The sequence below is a fragment of the Vicugna pacos genome, chromosome X (genome assembly GCF_048564905.1).
Source record: "Vicugna pacos chromosome X, VicPac4, whole genome shotgun sequence".
Classification (NCBI taxonomy): Eukaryota; Metazoa; Chordata; class Mammalia; order Artiodactyla; family Camelidae; genus Vicugna; species Vicugna pacos.
Genome location: NC_133023.1, coordinates 38,111,437 through 38,134,262, shown reverse-complemented (window position 1 = coordinate 38,134,262; position 22,826 = coordinate 38,111,437). Strand labels below are relative to the sequence as shown.

The 22,826-nt window shown below is 44.0% G+C and overlaps 1 protein-coding gene across 2 annotated transcripts in view; it reads left to right on the top strand.

The window, feature by feature from the left end:
• Window positions 1-22,826, top strand: part of SLC9A7 (solute carrier family 9 member A7) — a 119,189-nt gene that overhangs the window by 71,014 nt on the left and 25,349 nt on the right. For both annotated transcript variants that reach the window (XM_015247235.3, XM_015247234.3), the window contains exons 6-12: window positions 6,296-6,401; window positions 6,735-6,876; window positions 8,548-8,653; window positions 9,907-9,995; window positions 10,088-10,201; window positions 12,129-12,240; window positions 15,790-15,943. In XM_015247235.3, coding sequence (XP_015102721.2) covers window positions 6,296-6,401; window positions 6,735-6,876; window positions 8,548-8,653; window positions 9,907-9,995; window positions 10,088-10,201; window positions 12,129-12,240; window positions 15,790-15,943 — 823 coding nt within the window. The remainder of the gene's footprint in view (window positions 1-6,295; window positions 6,402-6,734; window positions 6,877-8,547; window positions 8,654-9,906; window positions 9,996-10,087; window positions 10,202-12,128; window positions 12,241-15,789; window positions 15,944-22,826) is intronic.

Genomic DNA, 22,826 nt, shown 5'->3' with positions numbered 1-22,826 from the left:
TTGTGAAGATTACATCAGGTAATGCACGTAAAGCCCTGAGTGTAGCATCTGCTAATTATGTCGGTCCCTCTCCACATCTGATTCAGGCAGAGATTTCTCTGTTTTCCCTGTGTTGTTGTTTTTTTTTTTTAATAAAGAACAAATCATCACTTAACCTAGGTACGTTTGTAAAGAGCACTCGGAAAAATAGCTTTATTATTGTAATATTATGATGTCTGTGATACCTCCAAATGTGTGTGTGTTGAGAAATGATTCTTCGTAAGTCTAAGAGAGGTGTTTAGTCTCTCTGAAAATACATTACTAACAGTTCTCCTCTGTAACTTTATTTCTGACTTGTCACTAGTACCGCCCATAAGCCAAGGGAGGTTCATGCAACGTAAAGATCACTGATACTGTTCTCTGAGCTATTAGTGTTGCTTCATTTAATTGGCTAGAAAAGCTTATTTTTCCAGATTATCTTTGCAACTGTTCACTTCACTTTAATGTGTCTGTGCTGCGGTAGAAGATAATGGAAGGCATTACCATGACACCCCCTTTTTTATTTGGCCTTTGAAGATCGGGACAGTAAGGGTTTTACAGAAAAGAAAGTTTTAGAAAATGGAAAGTTTACACTCCTTAAACATCAGAACATGAACTGCTTTTTCATGGAAATCTTTCTGAAATGTAGACTTGTTTTTGTAAATTAGACGTGTTTTTAACCAGCTTTTCCTAAAAAAATATCCGTTGTTTGGAAACTTGGGCCATAAAAGAAAAAACTTCAGTGCAGGGTTAAAGGGGACCAGAAGGCTGCGTTGACTTCTTGTGCCGGGTGCATCAAACACCAACTCTGGTATCAGGACATGGCGGTGGTACTGATGGATATGGAAGAGTAAGAGTCCTTGTCCCTGGTGACACTCTCCTTGGCTCCACTCTTCGGTCTTCCCGTCGAAGGGGACACCATGTGCGTGGGGTGGTGCAGGCTGCTCTGTGACCTGGCGCCCTCTTCATTTTGTGGCTTTGTGTCATGGGTGCCACGCGCCATCTTTGTGGACTGCTGCTTAAGTGGACCCCCAATTCGGGAGACAAGATATGTTTCCGCCCGCAGTACATTTCTGAGCAGCTACCCGGGAAAAGGAGTGGGATTCCTGCCTAAGAACCATCATGCCGCGATTCCTCTGGTTGTAATCCTGTCACTTTTACACCCCTCGAGTCCTGCAGACTAGTCACACCTTTCAAAATCTGTGATCTGTGTTACAGGGAATTCTCCTGTCGCACCACCCAGGCGGTCAGTCTTTTGCTTAGCCTTTGAGACTGAGTTCAGACCCGCCACCTGCCTAGTGATTCTTCCTTGACTGTTCCAGTTAGTTGGCCCCACAGCTGTTGAGTCAGATCTGTCTTGTACATAAACATTAGTCACCGCTTAGTACCAAGTGTTCGTAAGTGCTAAGTACTCTTCTGCGCACAGATGAAGTGCTCAGGAAAAGTTAGCTGAATGAACAAATTCAGGTTCTTGATTTTGCCTGCTTCCTCTTTCGACTGTTCTTTTAATTTTTCCCACTGCTTTTTTGACACCTGTACTAGCAGGCTTCAGTCAGTTAATTGTAATTTCCCAGTCTATGTCCAGTTGGAAACAGCTGTTGTGACCCTGATCTCGCTGATTGTAGGGGTCCAGCTGGGGGGTGGGCAGTCTGTTTACTGCCCGCCTTCAGAAGCCACTCACCCAGTCTGTCATCCCCTGTCCATCCGCTCCCCGCCTCCCCGCCCCCATCATCTTCTGCTCGTCAGCACTCATCTTGCTCAGGAGGGGCATGGCAGACTGCTTGTGTGCAAGACTTCAAAGGTTCTTTTCCTTCCACTTTCCCATTGGATTTGTACGCAGGGGCATGCCAGTAGGAGACTGGAAGGAGGGTAGCTGGGCAGGGTCTCTGTGGGCTGACTGTGTCCCTTGATCACAGGTCACAGCTCCTGTTGGGTGACCCTCACCACACAGCACCTGGTTCTGGTGATCACTCCTTCCCTGGACCCTTTGGGCCGAGGGACAGGATGAAAGCTCCCTGTTTTCAGCCTCCCCTGTAGCTTTCCCATCCTCTGTGCACACTTCTGTAAATAATCCATTTATAAATGCTTCTCACGTTGCTCAGTTTGAGGGTGTTTTTTGTTTCCTGCTAGCACCCTTGCTGATAAAGTCCTGGGACCAGGTCTCCTGGGCTGCCAGCCCTGTTCTCTGTTCATTGAGGCTAGCCTCCACCAGTCTTGAGTCCCTGAGTGACAGATGTGAACAGAGGCCTCTGGTGCCAACCCCAGGGGACATAGTGTATGAGTAATAGATAAAACTCCTCTTAGGTTCAACCACTGAGATTTGGGAAAGTGTGATACTGCAGCAGAAAGCAGCCCGTTATACAGGGCCTGACTTCTCATCTCTAACTTGGGGGGTGTGGCCATACTGCTCACCTAGGCCTTTTATGTGGACTGAACGAGATTGTAAAATGTTTAGCGTAGCGCCTGCTTTGTGGTAAGACCTTAAGAGTTGTTATTGTCATTGTTCATTTTTCTTCAGCATTGGGTTCAAAACAAAACAGTTCTTATGTTGTATAATGATAAACTAGGGTAAAGGTTTTGTGTTAGTCAGGGTTCTTCAAAGAAACAGAACAAATGGGAGACATAGATATCTGTGTGTATATACATGGTGAGATGGGGAGGGAAAGAGAGATTGATTGATTGATTGATTGATTATAAGGAGTTGGCTCATGCAATTATGGAAGGTAAGAAATCCCAAGATCTGCAGTCTGAAGGCTTGAGAACCAGTAAAGCCAATGCTGTAGTTCCGAAGGCAGGCAGGCAGGCAGGCAGAGAAAGTGAATGAATTCTTCCTTACTCCACCTTTTTGTTCTAGTGAAACCTTCAACAGACTAGATGAGGCCCTTCACCGGGGAGGGGCAGCTGCTTTAGTCAGTTTCCTGATTCTAATGTGAATTTCATCCAGAACCCCACAGACACATCCACAATAATGATCGATCCAATATCTGGGCACCCCATGGCCCAGTCAGTTTGACAAGTAAAATCAACCATCATGGGTTTTATGTAAGGAGCTGCACATATCGTTCATGTAATAAATAACAGAAAATAAGAACTTTTTTTCAGCCTAATCCCCAAAGATTGTTCCTGTCGTATAACTTGATAAACGGTTTTTAAGGGTGGAAGAAAGAGATTGACCTTGTGCTTGTTACAAAGATGACCTGTCTGTCCTTTAGAAAGTACATCTGCTGGGGATGCCCCCTGTTGATGCCTGCTTAGCATCTGGAGTGCTTGGAGGAGTGACTTTATTGCCTAGATTCATAACGATCTGGGACAACCTCATGATACAGTTGCCATTTTCCAACACCAGATTATTCTTTGTTTATTCTCAATAAATGAGTTAAACTTTTTGAAAAGGAAGGCGTGATGGGGGGTAGTTTTGGAATCCCCCTTAATCCCTAACATAAATAGAGAAAGCAGGATGGCAAAAGAGAAAACAGAGACTCAGCTAGCTGACAGAGGATCCCCGTGAATGCCCAGACATCACCTGGTGGGCTCAGTCAACTAGCAGCAGTGAGACTTGGGGGTACAAGCAGCAGCTGTGCTGGAGGAAGCACAGGGAGGAGGGGCTGCTGATCATTTAGATGGTTGGGGAGCCCAGGCACTTCCCACCAGTGTTCACACTCAGAAGGAGGGGTCCCCACTGGGAGTAAAGAATTTTATGGGCCTATCAGGCAACAACAGTTCATACTGGGAGGGGGTTTGACAGGCTCCAATTTGTGGCTGAGGGCAAGGAAATTGGAGGAGATGTGAGGCTGCTGGAGTGACCTGGGCCTTCAGGACTCTCAGGAAATCCCTTGCGGAAGATCTCTCTGCAAGGACAGAGCCATTCCCTAAAAATGACCTGCTAGGACCACAGACCTTGATCGGCGGGGCATTAAAGGAGAAAGAAAGCTCGAATACTGCTGGTGGTGGAGACCAGAGGGAGTAGACCTCAGAGAGGACTGGGGAGAGGTGGCTACACCCAGAGGCCGTATTTGTAATACTTTAATGGGAAACCAGAAGAGGGAGCCCTAGAGCCGTGAAACCAGGCAAGCTCTTGTGGGTCTACCCCCTTATCCACTTCACTTCATGTGAACAGCAGAAATGCACTGAGGTTGAACTTCACGTAAATATAAGAAAAAAATGGGGATAACGCCTCTGAATAATAAAGTTACAGATAATGGAGTCATAGCGGAAGAAGAGGGTCCCAAAGCAGAAGAAACTTCATTAAACTACAGTAGAAGCTAAAGGAAGTTAAGTCAATGATAGAAGTTATGAAAGAACTGTCTACATCAGGATTGGAAAATTCAGAAATGAAAGGACTAAACAATAGGGCGCTATGAAAAGAGAGCTGACAGAAAGGCATGGAAAGGGTAAACCATGGAGTAAAAGAGGTATAAAGCATTAGAAAAAAATTTTAAATGGATAAAAGCAAAATGATAGTGTCAAGGAGTATACATTGGGTGATCAAACTGTAAGGAAATGCAAGGAAATGATTGCTATAACATCAGGTTACTGGTTCCTTTTGAGTGAAGGAGGGGGCTTGACACTGGGATGGAATACATGGTGGGGGGTGGCTTCTGGGGGGAGCTGGCCAAGTTCCATTTCTTGAACTGGATGATGGTTACAAGAGTGGCTGACTTATAGTAATTTACTAAGCTAAGTATTTGTTTGGTTTTGTTTTCTAATTGTATCTGTTAGTAATGCCTTTGGCTGCAAATAACAGAAAAATCTGGCTAATACTAGCTTAAACAGATAGCTGTGTATCTTGGCTGACTGCCCCGAGCTGGTGCCGCCACTCCCACTGCGTACACTGAGGCATCCAGGCGCTTGGTCTTTCTCGTGCCCTTCCCCGGGGTTTCAGACACACCTTAGTTGCCCCACAGAGAGGGCGACTAAGGGCACCGCGTCCAGTCTCTGCCCTCTTCCAGGCAGGAAGACATGGCACCTGCTGCACAGGAAGCTGGGGAAGTGGGTTTAGTTTTTCAAGTCCTTTTGGCAGAAACTACCAAAGCAGAAGGTAGTTGGGTGTGAGCACTGAGAGAGAGCCCTGGCTGCATGTATGCAGCTAGAGCATGGTTCTTAACTGGGGGTGATTTTTCTCCCCCAGCAGACATTTGGCAATGTCTTGAGACATCTGTGGTTGTCACAACCTGGCAGGGGAGAGTGTGCAGTGCTCCTGGTATCATGTGGGATGCTTCCAGGATGCTATTGATCTTACAGTGCGCAGGACAGCCCCCACGACGAAGAGTTATCTGGCCCCCAAATGTCAGTAGAACCCAAGTCGAGAAACTCCAGAACCCTTTCGGGGGTCCAGAGAGTCAAAACTGATTGAATCACAATAGTAATACACTATTGATCTTTTTCACCTTCATTCTTTCGCAAGTGTACCGTGGAGTGGCGTTTTCCAGGGGCTACATGACGTGTGATATTGACTCTCTGTTGAGCAAATGCAGAAACAGATCTGAGAACCATCTGTCTTCTATTACTTCAGATGGTAAAGAGATTTGAGAAAATGTAAAACAATGGTTCTCTTCTCACTAATTTTTTTTGTTTGTTTTGGAAAATATAATTATTTCTCATTAAAAATACGTTAACATATAATGGGTTTAGTAGTAGTTTTAAATGAAGAAATCTTTACATTTTTGTTTTATTCCATACAGTAAATATTGAATAGCTGTAGCCCATAAAACCAAAGCTTTATGGAGGGCATTGAAATTTTTTACAGGTGTAAAGGAGTTGAGACCCAAAGTATGACCACTGGTCTGGAGAATAGCTGATTTTTTAAATGTCTATGAAATATGAAATCTGTGAGAAGTGTAGTTATGTATAGTCTGTCGTAAGTGAAGGCTTCCATTATTTCACAAACCTTTATTGAAACCTTCTCTCTGCCCCGACTCTATGCTGGGATCTGGGGACACAGTGATCAATAAAATAGAGTTTCTGTCTTCAAGGAGATGTCAGGTCACATTAATTGTGATTATTTTTTAAGTTCTGTAATAGGGGTATTTTCAAAGTGTGATGGGATTACAGTGGAAAGCGCAGTGTTAACAGAATTGAGCATCATGTCACACTTTGTTCAGATGAGAAAGATGGCCGTTTTCATTTCTGCCATAGACGGACAGCCCATTTTTGACTCCCTGAGTTTCTCCCAAACCCCTCATCCCGCCAAAGATAAGAATTGCTTCTATCAATTTGTCATCAGTGGCTTGAAGTCAGAAACTGCAACTAATTTCTATGCTTTTGGCCCCTGTTGTAGTGACCGTACTGGCGATATTCAATGAACTGCATGCAGACGTGGACCTTTATGCGCTTCTGTTTGGAGAAAGCGTCCTAAATGATGCTGTTGCCATTGTGCTGTCCTCGTAAGTGACAATCTCTCTGTCTGGGGAGAGAGCCCGTGGCCTCCTGGATGCTCTGGGTGAAAATCAGAGGCCCGTCTTAAAAGCTTTATATATTGAATGGGGTGTTTTTCTGAATGAGGTTGATTGACTTTGTTGGAAAGTTACGTTGCTTTGTCTAGTCGGCCGTGATCTGAAAGCCGAACCCAGCATGACATGGTGACTGCAGATCCAATTAAATGAATATACCTTGGAGAGTGCTCGGCAGAGTGCAGATACCTATGTTTGTTGGTGTATTTAGGTACCGTGGTGTAAAACTAGCCCAGCATCTTTTAACTCTCTCTTTTTAAACTCCAGGTCTATTGTTGCCTACCAGCCAGCTGGGCTGAACACTCACGCCTTTGATGCTGCTGCCTTTTTTAAGTCAGTTGGCATTTTCCTGGGTATATTTAGTGGTTCTTTCACCATGGGAGCTGTGACTGGTGTTGTGACTGCTCTAATATCCTTTTTGAAGCTTCCACCCCTGCCCGAGTATGCTGATGTGGCATTACACTTGTGGAAAGAAAGTTCTCAATTCTTCCTTTCAGAAGTGAATCTTGTGTTAATTGTTCCACTGGGGGTGGGGAGCTCCTGAAATGTCACCCTTTGGTGGGACATGACCATCGATGACCTAGCTGAGAGGCTGAGAAAATGCTTGAGAATGTAACTCTCAGCTTAGCTGTGTCCTCACCTTTGGATTTTCTCCCCTTCCTTCTATGAACCAGTTGGAGATGGGAGCTCAGGGGGAGCATCTGTTTTAAGGCGTAAGGGAGGGGCAAGGAGAGTGAAAGAGCCAGGAGGAGGCTGGGAATCCGGGACCACCTCTCAGGGGGCAGGGAGGAAGCAGGCTGTGAAGTACTTTAACCCCAGCCTTGCTGCAGCTGTCCGCTGTTCTGGGCCATCCGGGGCTACCATGGCCGTAACTAGCCACGGACCATCTGTAGGAGTTACAGCAAGGTGGCCTTCCTTAAGTGAAGGACTGTAGAATATTTAGTTAAAAACCAACCAACCAACATAAAAACAAAGTGTGGAGTGAGCAGGCAACCCTTCCACAGGTGTGCTGAGTGCTTCATCTGAGCTTTTTGCAGTGGCCTTTAGATCACCGCTGTCCAAAACAGATGTAGTTCGAGACCCAGATAGGAGCCACAGCATTTCAGCCTGCAATCAATATGCAAATTATTAACAAAGCTTATTATACAAATTATTAATGAGATGCTATGCATTCAGTTGTGGTCCTAAATCTTTGAAACGTGGTGTGTGTCTTGCTCTCACAGCACGTCTCAGTTCAGACTAGCCACATTAGCAGTGTTCGGTAGCCACATGTGGCTAGCTGCTACCATGCCAGACTACACAGATTTAGACTGCTTTCTTTGTAAAGGCCCTTGTGATGCCCTGGGGAGTCATATTGCTGAGTGAAACCGCTCATGAGGTGATTCCGTGCTGGCCCACCGTGGAATGGCAGTGTTAGGATGGGGCCCAAAGGTGACACCGGCACCTTGTAGTTGCCCTTGGGTTGCGCATTTCTTCCTTCCTTCCTTCCTTTCTTTCTCACGCATTGATTAGGCACCTGCTGTGGACTCAGGCCTTAGTAGCGCGCAGGGGTCAGAGTCTTACCGCCTGGTCTTCCCGGGCCTGCCCGAGGCGCTCCCAGCGCTGCCAGAGCTAACCTGCCAGTCACACCTTCGGCAAAATTCACACACCGTACAATTCACCCATTTGCAGTATATAATTCAGTGGCTTTTGGTATATTACATTATAATTTTTTTAAATTGTGGTAAAATATCTACAACGTAAAATTTGCCATTTTAACCATTCTAAGTGTACAATTCAGTGGCACTGGGGACATTCACAGTGTTGTGTAACCATCCGCACTGTCTAGTTCCAGGGCCTTTCTCATCATCCCCAACAGAAGCTATGTTCTCCTGCCTCACCCCTCCTCCCCATCCTTGGTAACCTCTGTTCTACCAGAAAGCTTCATTTTCTTTGCTTAAAAAACCCAGCATCGGCCCTTGGGGCCGCAGAGGAAGAGGCGAGGGGAAAGCCCGAGGGCGGGGGTCCCGGGCTCACAGAGCGCGGTTCTCCGCGCGAGCCTAATGCTTGTTGCTGGAGCCAGTTCCTTGACGGGGCGGACGTGACCAAATTCACCAAGCTGCACTGCTTCCCCCTGCTGGAGACCGCGCTCTTCTTCCTGATGTCCTGGAGCACGTTCCTCTTGGCAGAAGCCTGCGGGTTTACAGGTGCGTTTCCCCACACTGTGTGGGAGCTGCCAGGTGGGAAGGAGGAGCTCTGGAGGGCAGGGAAGAATTCTCAAACAGCAGCTGCCCCGAGTTGATCAACCGCTCACAGAGGATCCACAGGGAGGACTGCTGAGCAAGGCTGGTGTCCTGTCTTATGAATTACTGAGTTTCCCAAAGCTCCATCTTTTCTGAGGCTAAACTTGATTGTTTGAAACTGAGTTATATCTGTGAGTTCTCATCCTAACTATATAAGTAGATGCTCCGCTGCGGAAGTCACTAAATGCATTAACACCTTGTTTGCATCCTTCCCTGGACTGCTACATTGTTTTACAAACAGTAGCAATAGCAAGCAAAACGTGTATCCTTTTAAAGGTAATTTGGCATCTACTCAGATGAGTGTGAGCACAATTTTTTCCTTCTTTTGTCTCCGGTCTGTTTAATCATTGCTTTTCAAGACCATGTTTTTAATGGTCCCAGCTTCATAGATAGTTAATGTGAGGGATCATGTGGCTTTAGTTCTTCATATTCTCTCCTTAAAAAAAATGGCTGATTTTTTTCCATTAGAAAACTCAAGTACAATTACTATCCATAATCCAGGTGATTAGGAAGTCCTTTGATCATCTTTTCAGAATACTGCAGCATAGTTTTGTATGCAGCATTAGAAAATGTCCCACCTCGTTTAAAACTTGATAATTATCTGTAGATATATAGGAAAAGTCCCAAGTGTATTAACTGTCTTGCAGAGCAAAATAGTCACCATTAAGAGCAGAAATCTAGACGACCAGGGCTTGGATGAGTGGACTAGCACTCTGGATCCATTTTGTCTGAAGCCCTGGACCAAGCAGAAACATAAAGCATTGGTCTGAAATTAAATTCAGTCATTCAGTGGACAGAGGAATATGACAAAAGTGTGCGACGGGCATACACTGCACAACTCTGGGAGAATGAACACCAAATGCCACATAGAGACAGTCAGTTCAGTTGGAATTTAAAAGAGGGGAGAGAATTGCCCTTAAAACTGGAGCAAGATGGGAAATCTGGGGCCTTGGCTTTGAAGGAGGGCAGGGTTGGGAGGAAGGAAAGGTTAACATGAGAAGTGGAGGCAGAGGGAACTTTCAGTGATAGGAAACTTTCAAAAATATTCAGGAAGTTGGCTTTCTGGGCTTGCCTACCTGAACTTTGTGTTTCGGGGGAGATTTTTCCTGCTGCTTTTTCTCTCCCATGGATTTTTGTTTTTAAACTCTTCCTGCCAGGCGTGGTAGCTGTGCTTTTCTGTGGAATCACACAGGCTCATTACACCTACAACAATCTGTCGGTGGAATCAAGAAGTCGAACAAAGCAGGTGAGAGAGCGCCCTGGCCCCTCACAAGGGACCTGCAGATACAAGGGAGGGAACCTGCGGGGCTGACAGCTTCCTCTTTCCTTTCTGTACAGCTCTTTGAGGTGCTACACTTCCTGGCAGAGAACTTCATCTTCTCCTACATGGGCCTGGCGCTGTTTACCTTCCAGAAGCACGTTTTCAGCCCCGTTTTCATCATTGGAGCTTTTGTATCCTTTTCTGGTCCCACTACTTTCTGCACGGGAAGATGACCGTGGCTGGGGAAGCTACAACAGTAACTCCTGGTCTGGCGGGGAGGTGACTGAGCCAGCGCTGGTTCCTGGGGGTTTTATGCCGAGAAAAAAGAAAGGCTTCAGTGGTCAGTATATAACGCTAAACGTCTTTGATTTCAAGGACGGGCGTTGATTCTCAGGCTGCCCTTTCCGCATTTTGTGTGTCAGGCGGCCTTTCTGTTACACCGGTGGTTGGCAGGTGGTAGTTTGTTTTGGAAAGCCCCCTTCCTGGCAGATCTGAAAATCGGCGACCCATGACAGTCCCCAGAAGTGTTTTGTTTCTCACTGTCAGTCCAGGAGGCTCCCCATCTGGCAGAACTGAGTCGTGTCCCTCAGGGAAGGAAGGGAAGATACAATGGAAAAATACATGGTTCCTTGATTTAGTCCCATCATGAGCGCAGTTTTGGAAAGAGAGGCCCAGTGAACTCTTCTGAGCCATGGAACTCAGTTCCGCTCAGCCTGGGTGTCCAAATCCTGAGCAGGAGTCCACTCTGGCTGGCTGGTCCCTCGTGCCTTCTCTCCTTCCGTTTATTGTGTAGGGATAACTGACACCCACTGAACAGCTAGAGAGGGTAGCAGGCCCCACCAGAATCTTGCCAATTCGAGTGCTCTCTGCTTCACCTGGGTCTCATTTTTTTAGATTTACACACGCTACAGACTGAGAGCTCAAGATCTGGGAGATCAGTGTTTTTATTCTTAGGGGAGACCTGGCATGTCATTTGATTGGCATCCTGAGCACGGCATTCTGTGAGAGGTAGTGAGCGCGCAGCCCTCGGGTACAGCTGCGGGCCTCGTTCAGGGCTGAGCCGGGGCCTCTGTGAATCCTGAAGGCTGCTTCCAACTTGAGGAAGCAGCCTTGCATGACTCCTGGGATAGGAGGTTATAAGCATGACCTGTTTCCTTCTGTTAAGAGCAAAACAAAACAACACACACACACAAAAAAAAAAAGAGAGAGAGAGACAGAGATTAAAGAAGAAAAGTAGGATTTTATCCTGGAGAAGGCAAGAGGAGAGCCCCTCCCTCGCTTCTGTCTGGAACAGCTGCAGCTCCGGCAGCTGGTGCTTTGCTGAAACGGAAGCTCCCTGTTCCTCTGGCTCCCACGCTGGTTTCCTCTGTGAGCAGGGCAGTGTGCATCTCTCTGCGGGGCTCTGTTCTAAACTCAGCAAGTGACGAATGACCCGTTTCCCTGAATTCTTTGCTTTCCACAGCAAGAGTTCCTCCTCCACACTCCTCCTCTTCCATCTTCTCCAAAACACACGTTAGCCTCTTAGGTAGAGAAATCTCCCCAGGTTGGTTCTTGCGAGGAATATGAATGTGTCTTCGTGGAATGAAGACCGTAACTTCCCTCGCCTCTTTGTGGGATCTTCCTGGTCATTCAAACCCCCTGGTGTTTACTTCCAGCCGAAGCTTACAAGCTTACCCAGCAAACTCTCTCTTTTTAGTTTGACTCGGGTTAGTGATTTTTTTTCTTCTCGTGATATTTTTTTTTTCCTTCCAATAGAGCCCAACATGCTCTTTGCTCCCCTTAACTCCCCACCCCAGCCATGGTACCTTAGCTTATCTCTGGACTCATTTTTAGCCAGATTGGAGACCTGGTCCATATCAGTTTGATCCAATGAAGAAGTTACAACAATGTGTTTAACAGGCTAGACATGATCTCTGTGAGCCAGGATGCTGGGCAAGGTGGCCAGTTGAATCCCTCTTGCTGTTGAGACTTGTGTGGAGGGAAATGAGACAGCCTACCTTCTCTGAGCAACTCTCCCGATCCTAACAGGGCGCCGTTCCTCAAAGTCTCTGCTTGGAGGTTGTGTGAAAGTGCCATTCTGGAAACCCGTTGGGCCCTTAACCTCCACCCGGTGGCCAGGTTGCCATCTTCCTGGGCAGAGCTGCACATATCTACCCGCTCTCCTTCTTCCTCAACTTGGGCAGAAGGCATAAGATTGGCTGGAATTTTCAACACATGATGATGTTTTCAGGTAAAAAAAAAATTAATGTAAATAAAATGAATTTTTTTTCAGCAGCCAGTGTAAGTACGATTAAAATATAATCGATGAGGTTCACAGAAAGACAGAAATTCAAATTTCTGGTTATTTGGTATCCCCTGCAGTGCGGAGGAGACAGATAGACATGCTAAGTGAAGTCAGTGTTGATTTTGCAAACCATACTTCAAAATGTGAACATTTTCCCCAAAATAGTTGCATCTTTGTTTTTTTCTCTACCACCCAAGGGACCTGGAGGTATATAAGTATTTAAAGTGCTTGATTGTTTTCTAGTAGATGTTCATAACCTTTAATCTTCCAGAAGGGCCTCGGATCTAAAATTAGAAGGAAGATAGGTCATTAATGAGAAAGAGCAGGGGCCAAGTGCTTCAACACCTCCCAGCTTCAATAGCCTCTCCTAAAATAATGAAATGGGAATAATTAATTGAGGCCCCCTCCTAGCTGTAACTTTCTCTGGAGTGCAAGAAATAAATTATACTCACATTAGCAAGATGAACCCCAAAGCGGAAGATAACAGCTGTGATAGTTCTGCTTGATTTACACCGTCTCCCAGATGCTCCCTCTTCACCAGAGCTGAGCAGTGTGGAGAAGCCACCGAGGGGATAAGGGACAATAAAGAAATATGTGGAGGTAAAGAAAGGAGAGAGCACTTGGCGTGAATAGATGGTGCAGTGAGGGTGGTAGCCGTCAGACTTTATAGATGAGACCGAAGTAAGAGCGTCTCTGCAGAGCAGGGGGAGGAGATGGTGGGGCGAAAGGCCACTGTGACCCTTAAAGGTGCCTCTGCCCCGTGAGGGGGAGGGGGCGGGGCTGTACAAGAGACAGTGAGTAGCAGCCCTTTGCTGCCACAGAGTAGTTCTTGGAGGCCTCAGAGAGTCATAGTGAAATCACACCAACAGTCACCGCTCAGCAAAGCCGTTGCTTTGGCTGGTACTCGCGTCTGCTCTGAAGCCCACAGCCTGCCCAAATGATTTCCTTTCGCTCTGACACATGATTGTGGAGTGTCTCCTTTATAGAAGCCACACTTCTAGGTTGTGGAGGATACAGAAACCAGCCTCCTTCAAGGAACTCACAGTCCGCTGCTGGGAGGCAGGTGTACAAAGAGGGTGGTGAGTTGCACAAAAGAGGTGAGGCATAAATGTGGAGGAGATGAGAACCCCGGGCCGTCTTGGCCGAGGGGGAAGCCTTTGAACTGGGCTCGCATGCAGTGGCGTTTCAGGATGCAGCAGGTTGCAAGGGCAGGACAACATGCAGAGCGAGGGTGAGGTTGGAAAGGGAAATCGCCTGTGGACGGGTGCGAACCTTCAGGTTGCACCCGAATCACCTGTTGGGCAGATTGCTGGGCCCCACTTCCAGAGTGTGATTCTGAGGGTCCAGGGTGGACCCTGAGAATCGGCATGTCTAGGGTGTTCTTGGCAGCAGCCGCTGCTGCTGGTCATGGTGGTTTGAGGACCGCACGTTGAGATCTAGACCACGGAGACGCTCCAATACCAGGCCAAAGAGTTTGGGCTTTTACTGAAGAGCAGCTGGGAAACATTAGAGGTTTCTGAGGAGGGCAGTGACAGATGAGATCTCTCCTGCATATTAGGGAAATGCCAAAGGAAAAGAGAACGTTGAATTGGAGAGAACTCAGCCACCTAGATAAACTTAGTGTGTTCATTACCTTCTGTACTAAAAGACTAAGCAGTAGGCAGTGCTGTTAAAAGACACTTCCCATCAAAATTATTGTCTGCTGGGAGAAATCCGGCTATCGAAAGGAAGTGATTCTTCAAGGCTATGAAAGAAATACCTGAAGTTTCATTTTCATGTTGTTTACAATGTTTAATGTTTACCTAATAAAAATGCAGCACACGTTGTCTCTCTCCGACCCTCAAGTTTGCTTCTTTGAGACAACATCCATTTAAAGGCTTAACTATTAAGTGATGACACAGCTGTCTGTAGGGTAACCTAGATGTGAATCAGCATTTCACTCAGACAAATTAATAGAGAACATTAACTTTGCTGTTTTTTAGTGTAACTGTTGTTGAGCCACTCTTCTTTAGTGAATTGTAGTGAAGTTCTGAGATTAGTGGAATTGTGAAATTGTTGGGAAAGGTGGGAAAATATACAGATACTGGGTATAATTTTCCATTCTCCTAATATGCACACTCAGTCTTACCCAGGGTGAATAGGAATTGATACTAGATAGCTTTTAAAGACCATGGATTCAGCCTTTACTATTTTCTTCTTCTTTTATTGAAGTATTGTCAGTTACAGTGTATCAATTACAGTGTGCCAATTACAGTGTGTCACTTTCTGGTGTACAGCACAATGTCCCAGTCATGCATATACATACATATATTCATTTTCATTTTTTTTAAATTAAAGGTTGTTAAAAGATATTGAACATAGTTCCCTGTGCTATACAGAAGAAACTTCTGAAATTTATTTTTATATATAGTGGCTAACAATTGTAAGGGGTACATTTGGGAGTTTGAGATTTACATATGTCAGCCTTTACTATTGAACAAATTATGAGCGTGGTATGGAGAAAGAACAAAAGAGCTTACAAAGAGAAACTCGAAAACATAAAAATGGGGGTGCTTAATCTTAACACCCATTAACATAGGTCAGGGGTCAGCAAACTACAGCTCCTGGGCCAAATTTGGTTGCCTGTTTTCATCCACCCCATGGGCTAAGAATGGCTTTTACAGATGAATATTTTACAATCTAGTTGGTGACAGGGGACACTAACTTTGGAGCCCAGTTAACTGAAATATCCCACTGCCAGAATTCCATTCTCTTCACTAGTAGACCTGAATTGCAACAAATTGAACTCATTACTGATTATTATAATTATTTGTTGCATTTCTATATAGTATTATAATAGGTGCTAATCAATTAAATTATAGTACTTATACTCTTGCTTTTGGTCAATAAAATTTTGTGGAAATTTGATTTCTCTCTTTGACGTAAGTACCAACATAATATCCTTGAGTTTTTCCTCTTGGCCCACAGAGCCTAAATATTTAGTGTCTGACCCTTTATGGAAAACATCACCAAACCCTGACATAGATCAGGTTATATTGTTGCTTCTCTGCCTGGGTTTGCTAAGGAAATGCTGAGCTGTTTTGTGGTTCGTGATGCATGAACCACAAATGTGCATTTGACATATTATACTTAGCCTATTTCTTAAGTTTCTAATGACTATAATCCTTGGGTAGTGCTTGCATCTCTTCTTATTGATATTTCTTATTTCATGTGACTAGCGGGAGAATTATTTCAGTAATAAAAGAGTGTTACTAGTCTGAAATGCGCTGTACAGAGCAGTGCAGTGTTTTCCTTGTTGCATTTGGGCATTCTGCAAAAGGAATCTTCAAATGGGAGGAAACCCCATTCCTGAAAGTTCTTCTTTCTGAATAAAGCAACTCGACTCCCGAGGCAGAAGCAGATACAGTTTATCAGCCCTGAGTGGCAGCAAGAGGATTTGAGGACACCTTGTCATTTGTCCTTATGACAGGAGATCTTCCTCTCTGGTCCCCGCAGGCCTCAGGGGAGCGATGGCATTTGCCCTGGCCATCCGAGACACGGCATCCTACGCGCGCCAAATGATGTTCACGACCACCCTCCTCATCGTCTTCTTCACTGTCTGGATCATTGGTGGAGGCACGACACCCATGCTGTCATGGCTTGACATAAGGTCGGTTTGAAACCCAGGCCAGTTTTGTGTCTAACTATGCTCTCCGTCCATGCAGGGGGAGCTACGCACAGCTTAGCGCATGGAGGGCTTTTATAGTTTATTGTTCTGTTTGGGGAGGGATTAAAAATAAAAAAAACAATAAATAAAAATTCAGAGGATTGAATTTTCCACGAGGAAAAAATGTCATTAAAATGTTTGTTGGTACAAAAACACAAGGAGTTAGAAACACCTGGACCTCACTAGAGCAGCGACTTTGGGGGCAAGAATTCCAAACGTCTTAAAAGCTGCAGGAGAGAGAGTAAATATAGCTGCTGGCAACATCTGGCATTTCATTTCACATTCCTTTGAAATCAAAGCTAAGGACTTCCAGAATAAGCTCATCAGCCAGAAATAAAGGGAGACAGAGTTTTGGTTTGGGAGGAAACTGTTTGCTATGTCTTCTGTGCTGGGGTGCACAGAAGAGGTGACATTTCCTGCATAACCCTCATTTCTTGCAGCCCCACGGTCATCTCCTGCCTGTGGTTTTGCAGCTGTGTCAGGATGGAGGGGCATTGACTTGAGTTTGAATTTTTTTTTTAAAGCATTTGAATTCCAAACTGTGCTTGGGAGCCCCAGCACCGTACAGTAAAGGGGACATTGGAACAGGACCCACAGCCTAAGTCTGACCCTGATTTAAGACAAGCTCTTGGTGTCTTTGAGCCTCAGTACCCCTCCACATTGAATGAAAGCGTGCTGTCAGATTTCCTCCAGGTCCCTGCAGCTCTAAGTGTGTGCTCTGCATTGCTGGAAGCAGTCTCACCACCTGCTCAGTTTCAGATCTGCAGAGGGTGAACGTGATGGGAATGAGAAGGCACTGGGGTGGCGCAGAGGTGTGAAGAATTCTCAGAAAAGCCACAAGATGGCAGTGTTTTTTTTTCTTTCTCTGCTGGCTGTTAGTTTGTATTCCCTTCTCTAGAATATAGGATGCGCGGGGCTGACAGCAGCAGAGCACACCCAGCTTGGAGGAAAGCAAACCTGCAAGGATCTCACAGTCATCCTCAGGGTCAGGGAGGAAACCGGGATTTGAGAACATAGTCTCCTCGCTCTGGAACTCTTGTATTGATGGAAGGAAGGGATTCCTGGGTGTGGCCACTGCCAGCCGCACCATTTCAGGTCTAGTATGTCTTAGATCTGGGTGGGTCTGCAGAACTGGTCAGTAACAGTCATATAAGAGCTAACATTTGTGCTACAGCCGTTGCTTGAGATGCCAACGTGTATATTAAGAAACTCCTCACAGCATTCCTCGAAGGGAACTACTAAATCTTCATTTTAGAGTTGAGGAAACTGAGGCACAGAGGAATAACTTGCCCAAGGTCGCAAAACTTTAAGCAGACGAGCTGGGATTTGAATCCAGGCAGTCTTGCCACAGAGTCCACACCCTTAGCTACTGTGCTGTGCTTGCCCATAGAAAGGCTTGCTGTGTTAGGGATTGTTTTGATGTTGTAAGATTTGGGATGATTAAAATTTCAATTTCCTGGCCCGAATCTCAAGGGCCGTATTAAGGAAAATAACTCATCTGTGGAAATAGAAACCTGAAAAAGAAAACTGACAAAAGTTCGGCTTTAAACTTGAGACCTAAGATGGTATCATCTGTGTTGGCTGTAGCAGAATAAGAACAAGAAAAGAGTTTTACCCTGCACCCAGTTGAGAATCCCTACCTTTGCTACCCTCTCTGAGATGCCTGCCTAATCTTACTGGGTCTGATCACCCTAGATGCCCAAAGCCTGGTTAAATCATGTTTGTTCCTCATGCTATTTCTTAAGTCCTTGCCTAACCCCTCTCAACATATGCGGGACCAGATGACTTTGAGTAGAGAGTTGACTTGTGACATTTTGCACTTCTCACAACACTTTTCAGAAAGTGGGCCATCGAATAGTCCTACCTGGAGCTGAGAGCATGGGCCGCTTTCCCTGATACATACAAGCTGTATATGTACAAATATGATACTTGGGTTGTTGTGAAAATGTGAATGTAACATACAGACAGCACTTAGAACATAATAGCACGTACCGAGGGGATCAGGAAATAATTGATCCAGTTCCTCCCCCTCCTTGTCAGCATTTGGTGTTGTCATTTTTTTCTTTTAGCCATTCTGATAGGTATGTGGAGAGACCTCACTGTAGTCTGAATTTACATTCTTCTCATGGCTAATGATGTTGAACATTGCTTCATGTACTTATTTGCCATTCATGTATCTTCTTCGGTGAAATATCTGTTCAAGTCTTTGTCCATTTTCTAATTGGTTGATTGTTTTTCCATTGAGTTTTGAAAGTTCTGTATTTGTTCTAGACCACAGTGTGTTCTAGACCACAGTTCCTTTAACAGACTCTGTCATAGAGTAGAAGTTTTCACTTTGATGAAGTGCAATTTCTTTTTTTGTTTTTAACGCATCATGCTTTTTGGTGTCACGTCTAAGAACTCTTCATCAAGCCTGGCTCCCAAAGATTTTCTTCTATGTTATCTTCTAAATTTTTTTTCAGGTTTTTTTTTTTTGCTTTACATTTAAATCTGTCATCTATTTTGAGTTAATTTTTGTATTAGACATGCAGTTTAGGTCAAGGTTTTATTTTACTTGTCTTTAGCTATCCAGTTGTTTCAGCATAATTTGTTAGAAAGGCTGTCTTTATTCTATCGAATTACTTTTGCTCCTTTGCCAGAAATCAGTTGGCTGTATGCGTGCGGGTCTGTTTCTGTTCTGCTCCACTGATTTATGTGTCTGTCCCTCCACCAGTACCATACTGGTTTGACAGCTGCAGTTGTATAATAACCCTTAGCATCAGGGGAGCGGCTCCTCCCACTTTCTTCTTCTTTTTCAAAATTGTCATAGCTATCTAGTTCCTTTCCATATATATTTTAGGATAAGCTTGTCTGCATATTTTTTTTAAATCATACTGGGATTTTTGTAGAAATTGTGTTAAACCTGTGTTTCAGTTTGGGGATTACCCAGTTGAGTTTTCCAGTTCATAAACACGGCATGTTTCTCCATTTGTTTAGATCTCCTTTGATTTATCAGTATTTTATAGTTCTCAGCATACACTGCCTGTACCTGTTTTGTGAGATTTACATCTAACTATTTCTTCTTTTTGAGCAATTTTAAATGTTATCCTATCTTCAATTTCAGTTTCCATGCAGTCATTGCTAGGGTATAGAAATACAGTTGGTTTTTGTGTATTGGTTTTTTATCCTGCGACCTTGCCAAATTCACTTCTTAGTTCTAGGAAGGTTTGTTTTTTTGGTTTTGTTTTTATATAGTCTTTTGAGATTTTCTATGTAGACCATCAAGTCATTTGCAAATAGAGACTGTTTTATTTTTTCCCTTTCCAACCAGTGTGACTTTTATTTGATTTTCTTGGCTCTGGCCAGGAGTATCAGTGCTATGTTGAATAAGAGTGATGTGAACAGATATCCTTGCTTTGTTCCTGATCTTAAGGGAAAAGCATTCAGTCCTTCACCAATAAGTGTGTTGTCAGCTGTAGGGTTTTTGTAGATGTTCACGATCAAGTTGAGGAAGTTCCCATCTATTGCTAGTTTTCTGAGAGTTTTTATCACGAACAGATGTTGAATTTTAGCAAATGCTTTTTCTGCATCAATGGATAGGATCATAGGATTTTTCTTGTTTGGCCTGTTAATATGGTAGATTATACTGATTAATTTAAAATAGTGAACCAGCATTGTTCATCTAAAATAAACCGCACTTGGTAGTGGTGTGTAACTTTTTTTATATATATTGCTGAATTCTATTAGCTAATATTTTGTTCAGGATTTTTGTGTCCAGGTTCATGAAGGATATTGGTCTGTAGTTTTCTTTGTTCTACTGCCTCTGTCTGATTGGGCATCAGGGTCATCTGGCCTCACAAAATGAGTTGGGACATGTTCCCTACTCTTCTGTTTTCTGAAAGAGATTGTGTAGAATTGGTATTAATTCTTTTTGAAGGTTATATGGGATTCTACAGTGAAACCATCTGGTCCTGAGGCTTCTTTCCCACGAGTTTTATTATTAAAAATTATGAAGCCAATTTCTTTAATAATTAGAGAGCTATTAACATGATCTATTTCATGTTGGTGACTTGTGACAGTTTGTGAAATTGGTCCATTTCACCTTAGTTGTCTAGTTTATGTTTGTAGCATAATCTTATTACTCTTTTCATATCTGTGAGATCTTTAGTGATGGCCCATGTTTCATTCATGAAGTTGGTAATTTACATCTCTATTTTTTTTCAGTCTTACTAGAAGTTCATCAATTTTATTGATCTTTTCAAAGAACTGGCTTTTTATTTCATTGATTTTGTTTTCAATTTCATTGATTTCTGCTCTTATCTTTATTAGTTCTTTCTTTCTGTTCAGGTCTACCCAAACAGCATAATGAAGCAAAGTGTCACTGGTAAAAAAAATACATATGGTGTCAGTTCATTGCATTTTTCCAGATGTGCATAAATAGCGATTATGTAAGAGGTAGAAACTGACATTTAGAGAGATGGCATCAAAAGAAATTCCCTTAGAAATAAGGTAATGAGACTGATGGGTTTTTCTGGCTTGTGGCTTGTGGTGTTGCTTAATGGCCACAAATCATTTATGTGAACCAGGGTTTTATTCTAAAATGATTCAGAAACACCCTGAAGTTCAGTGTGATATTTTGACCTCTGCGATCTCAGTGAGATCTATATCTGGTTGTTTCTTACTTCTTTAGGCTGCTGACAGAGTGCCCAAGAAGCTGCTAAGCTGCTGCTCAAAAGTCAGAAACCCAGGGTAGGACTTGGAGTTCTACCATAAATAATTAGGAGTTAGCTGTGCTTTTGAACCATGGCTAATTTCTCGTCTGTGTGTAAAATAAAATGAATATAACCACAAATCCAAAGCCAGGCCACTGCTTTCCAGAACTCCAACTTACCTTTTTAAATTGGAATTTTGTGATTGCCATTTTAAAACATAATGACAAAACACTCAAATTGGTTTTTTTTGGTAATATAGAAAGTGCATAATATGTTTTTTAGTCTCTTGAGCAAGTGTTGTCATTCACAAAGGTGGTAATTTTGGCAACCTTAAAAAAAAAAAAAACCCATCACGGGGTTATTTCAGCGAATGAGCCTTGTACGTGTCCTGAGCACATTTTGGCGGCATGGTGGCTGTCCTCTTGAAGGGCCCAGCTTCAAGTGACACAGCCATGAAGTGGTGGTGATGGTAGGGGGTTAATGGCATGCAGCCGGGCGGCCAGATACACAGGTAACCTTCATACCCTGGAGTGCAGCGATACAGTCCCTCAAGGGCAAGTAAGGGCGCTGCTCCGTATAATCCTGTCTCACTGAGAGTTTAAGATAAAGCTCTTGGTAAGATAATGTAAGGAATAAAGGCAAGGAGAAGCCCTGAGCTCTTTATGTAATAGCATTTGTAACTGGATAGTATTAAAGAGTTTAAAGTCGCCACCTTGCAGTCGAAGGCAGTATCCTGTAGGTCTGAGGCTCTAACTGCCTCAGCTGCCATCTCGATTCCATCCTGTTCTACTTTTTTGACCTTGGGCAACTTATTTTACCTCTCAGTCTCCATGCTGATTAAACAGGGATGACAACAGTGTGAGGATGAAATGTGATACTAAATAAATGTGATAAAGAATTCTCCTCTTAAAAGTACCATCTAGCACAAGGTAAGCACTTAGGGTATTTTAGCTGTGACGTTATCATGGCGAGTCATAGCTTTAGTACTGCTGCTAATACTATTATTATTACTTTTTGCTATTACTGTTATTATCAGTGAATCTTACATCAGCGGGATCCAGCTTGCTTTTCTCTCTGGAATTTGTTATAATTTCTCAGTACTTTGGTTTAAGTCACATTCCGAGCACGTGCCTAATTAAAAGTACCACCTTAAGAAGCATCATGCCCTCACCTGCATGTCTCAGGGGATATTAGTAGGATGAGAATTTGGGCATTCTCTTGCCTGGTGCTTCTCAACCTTGGTTTGTTTTTTTTTTCATCATTGCTCCTCTAAGGAACCTTTAAAAATGTTCTTTTTATTTACCGCTTCCATTGAAATCTTAATACTGCAGATCTGTGTATCTGTTTATGTACTGTGGTGCTTTAGAGGGCTACAAACCACTGTAATATCTAAACATTTTTTTTTGTCCCATAAGAACCAGTTTTCACACGCCTGGGGTCTACATGCCATCCCCCATTGAGAATGCAAGATTCAGTGCAGGGTTTCTCAGCTGCGGGCAATTTTGTCCTCCTGGGGGGCGTTTGGCAGTGTCCGGAGACATTGTCGGTGGCTTCAGCTGGAGGGGGCACTACTGGCATCTTGCAGGTCGAGGCCAGGGCACAAAATGTCAGTAGTGCCAAGGCTGAGAAACCCTGCTCTTAGTGTGATGGTGAGATTCAAGTGGACGCTGAATAATCCAGCACTTACTAAGGAAGGTGAAAAAGGACAGTGTCAACCCTTGAGGCCACAAGATAGAGAGAATAGCAGAAATTGGGTTTCTGGCCTTCAGCTTGAACCCATGGACAACGTGATGTACTTGTCCAGGAAAAAAAGGCCACTTCATCCTCTGTTGTGGCTTTTTTCAGTGATAATGTTCTTTGTTCTTTCTGTCAAATGTGTGTAAAAATGTATGTAAACACTTCAAATATATGTTTAATAACAGCTCTGTTTTCTATTTTTTGTATGGATGTGTCTTGCTTTGTGAAACAGACGAATTTCTGAAAGAACTGTGTAAAGCCATTTTCTGGGAGTTGCATTTATGCCTCAGATTTCATTACATTCTATTGCGAGAGGCTTGTCTTCATTCCCAGCGACTCCTCATTTTGACCTGGCTCCTAACATCGCTGCTTTCGATGTAAAGTTAGCAGCCTCCCTG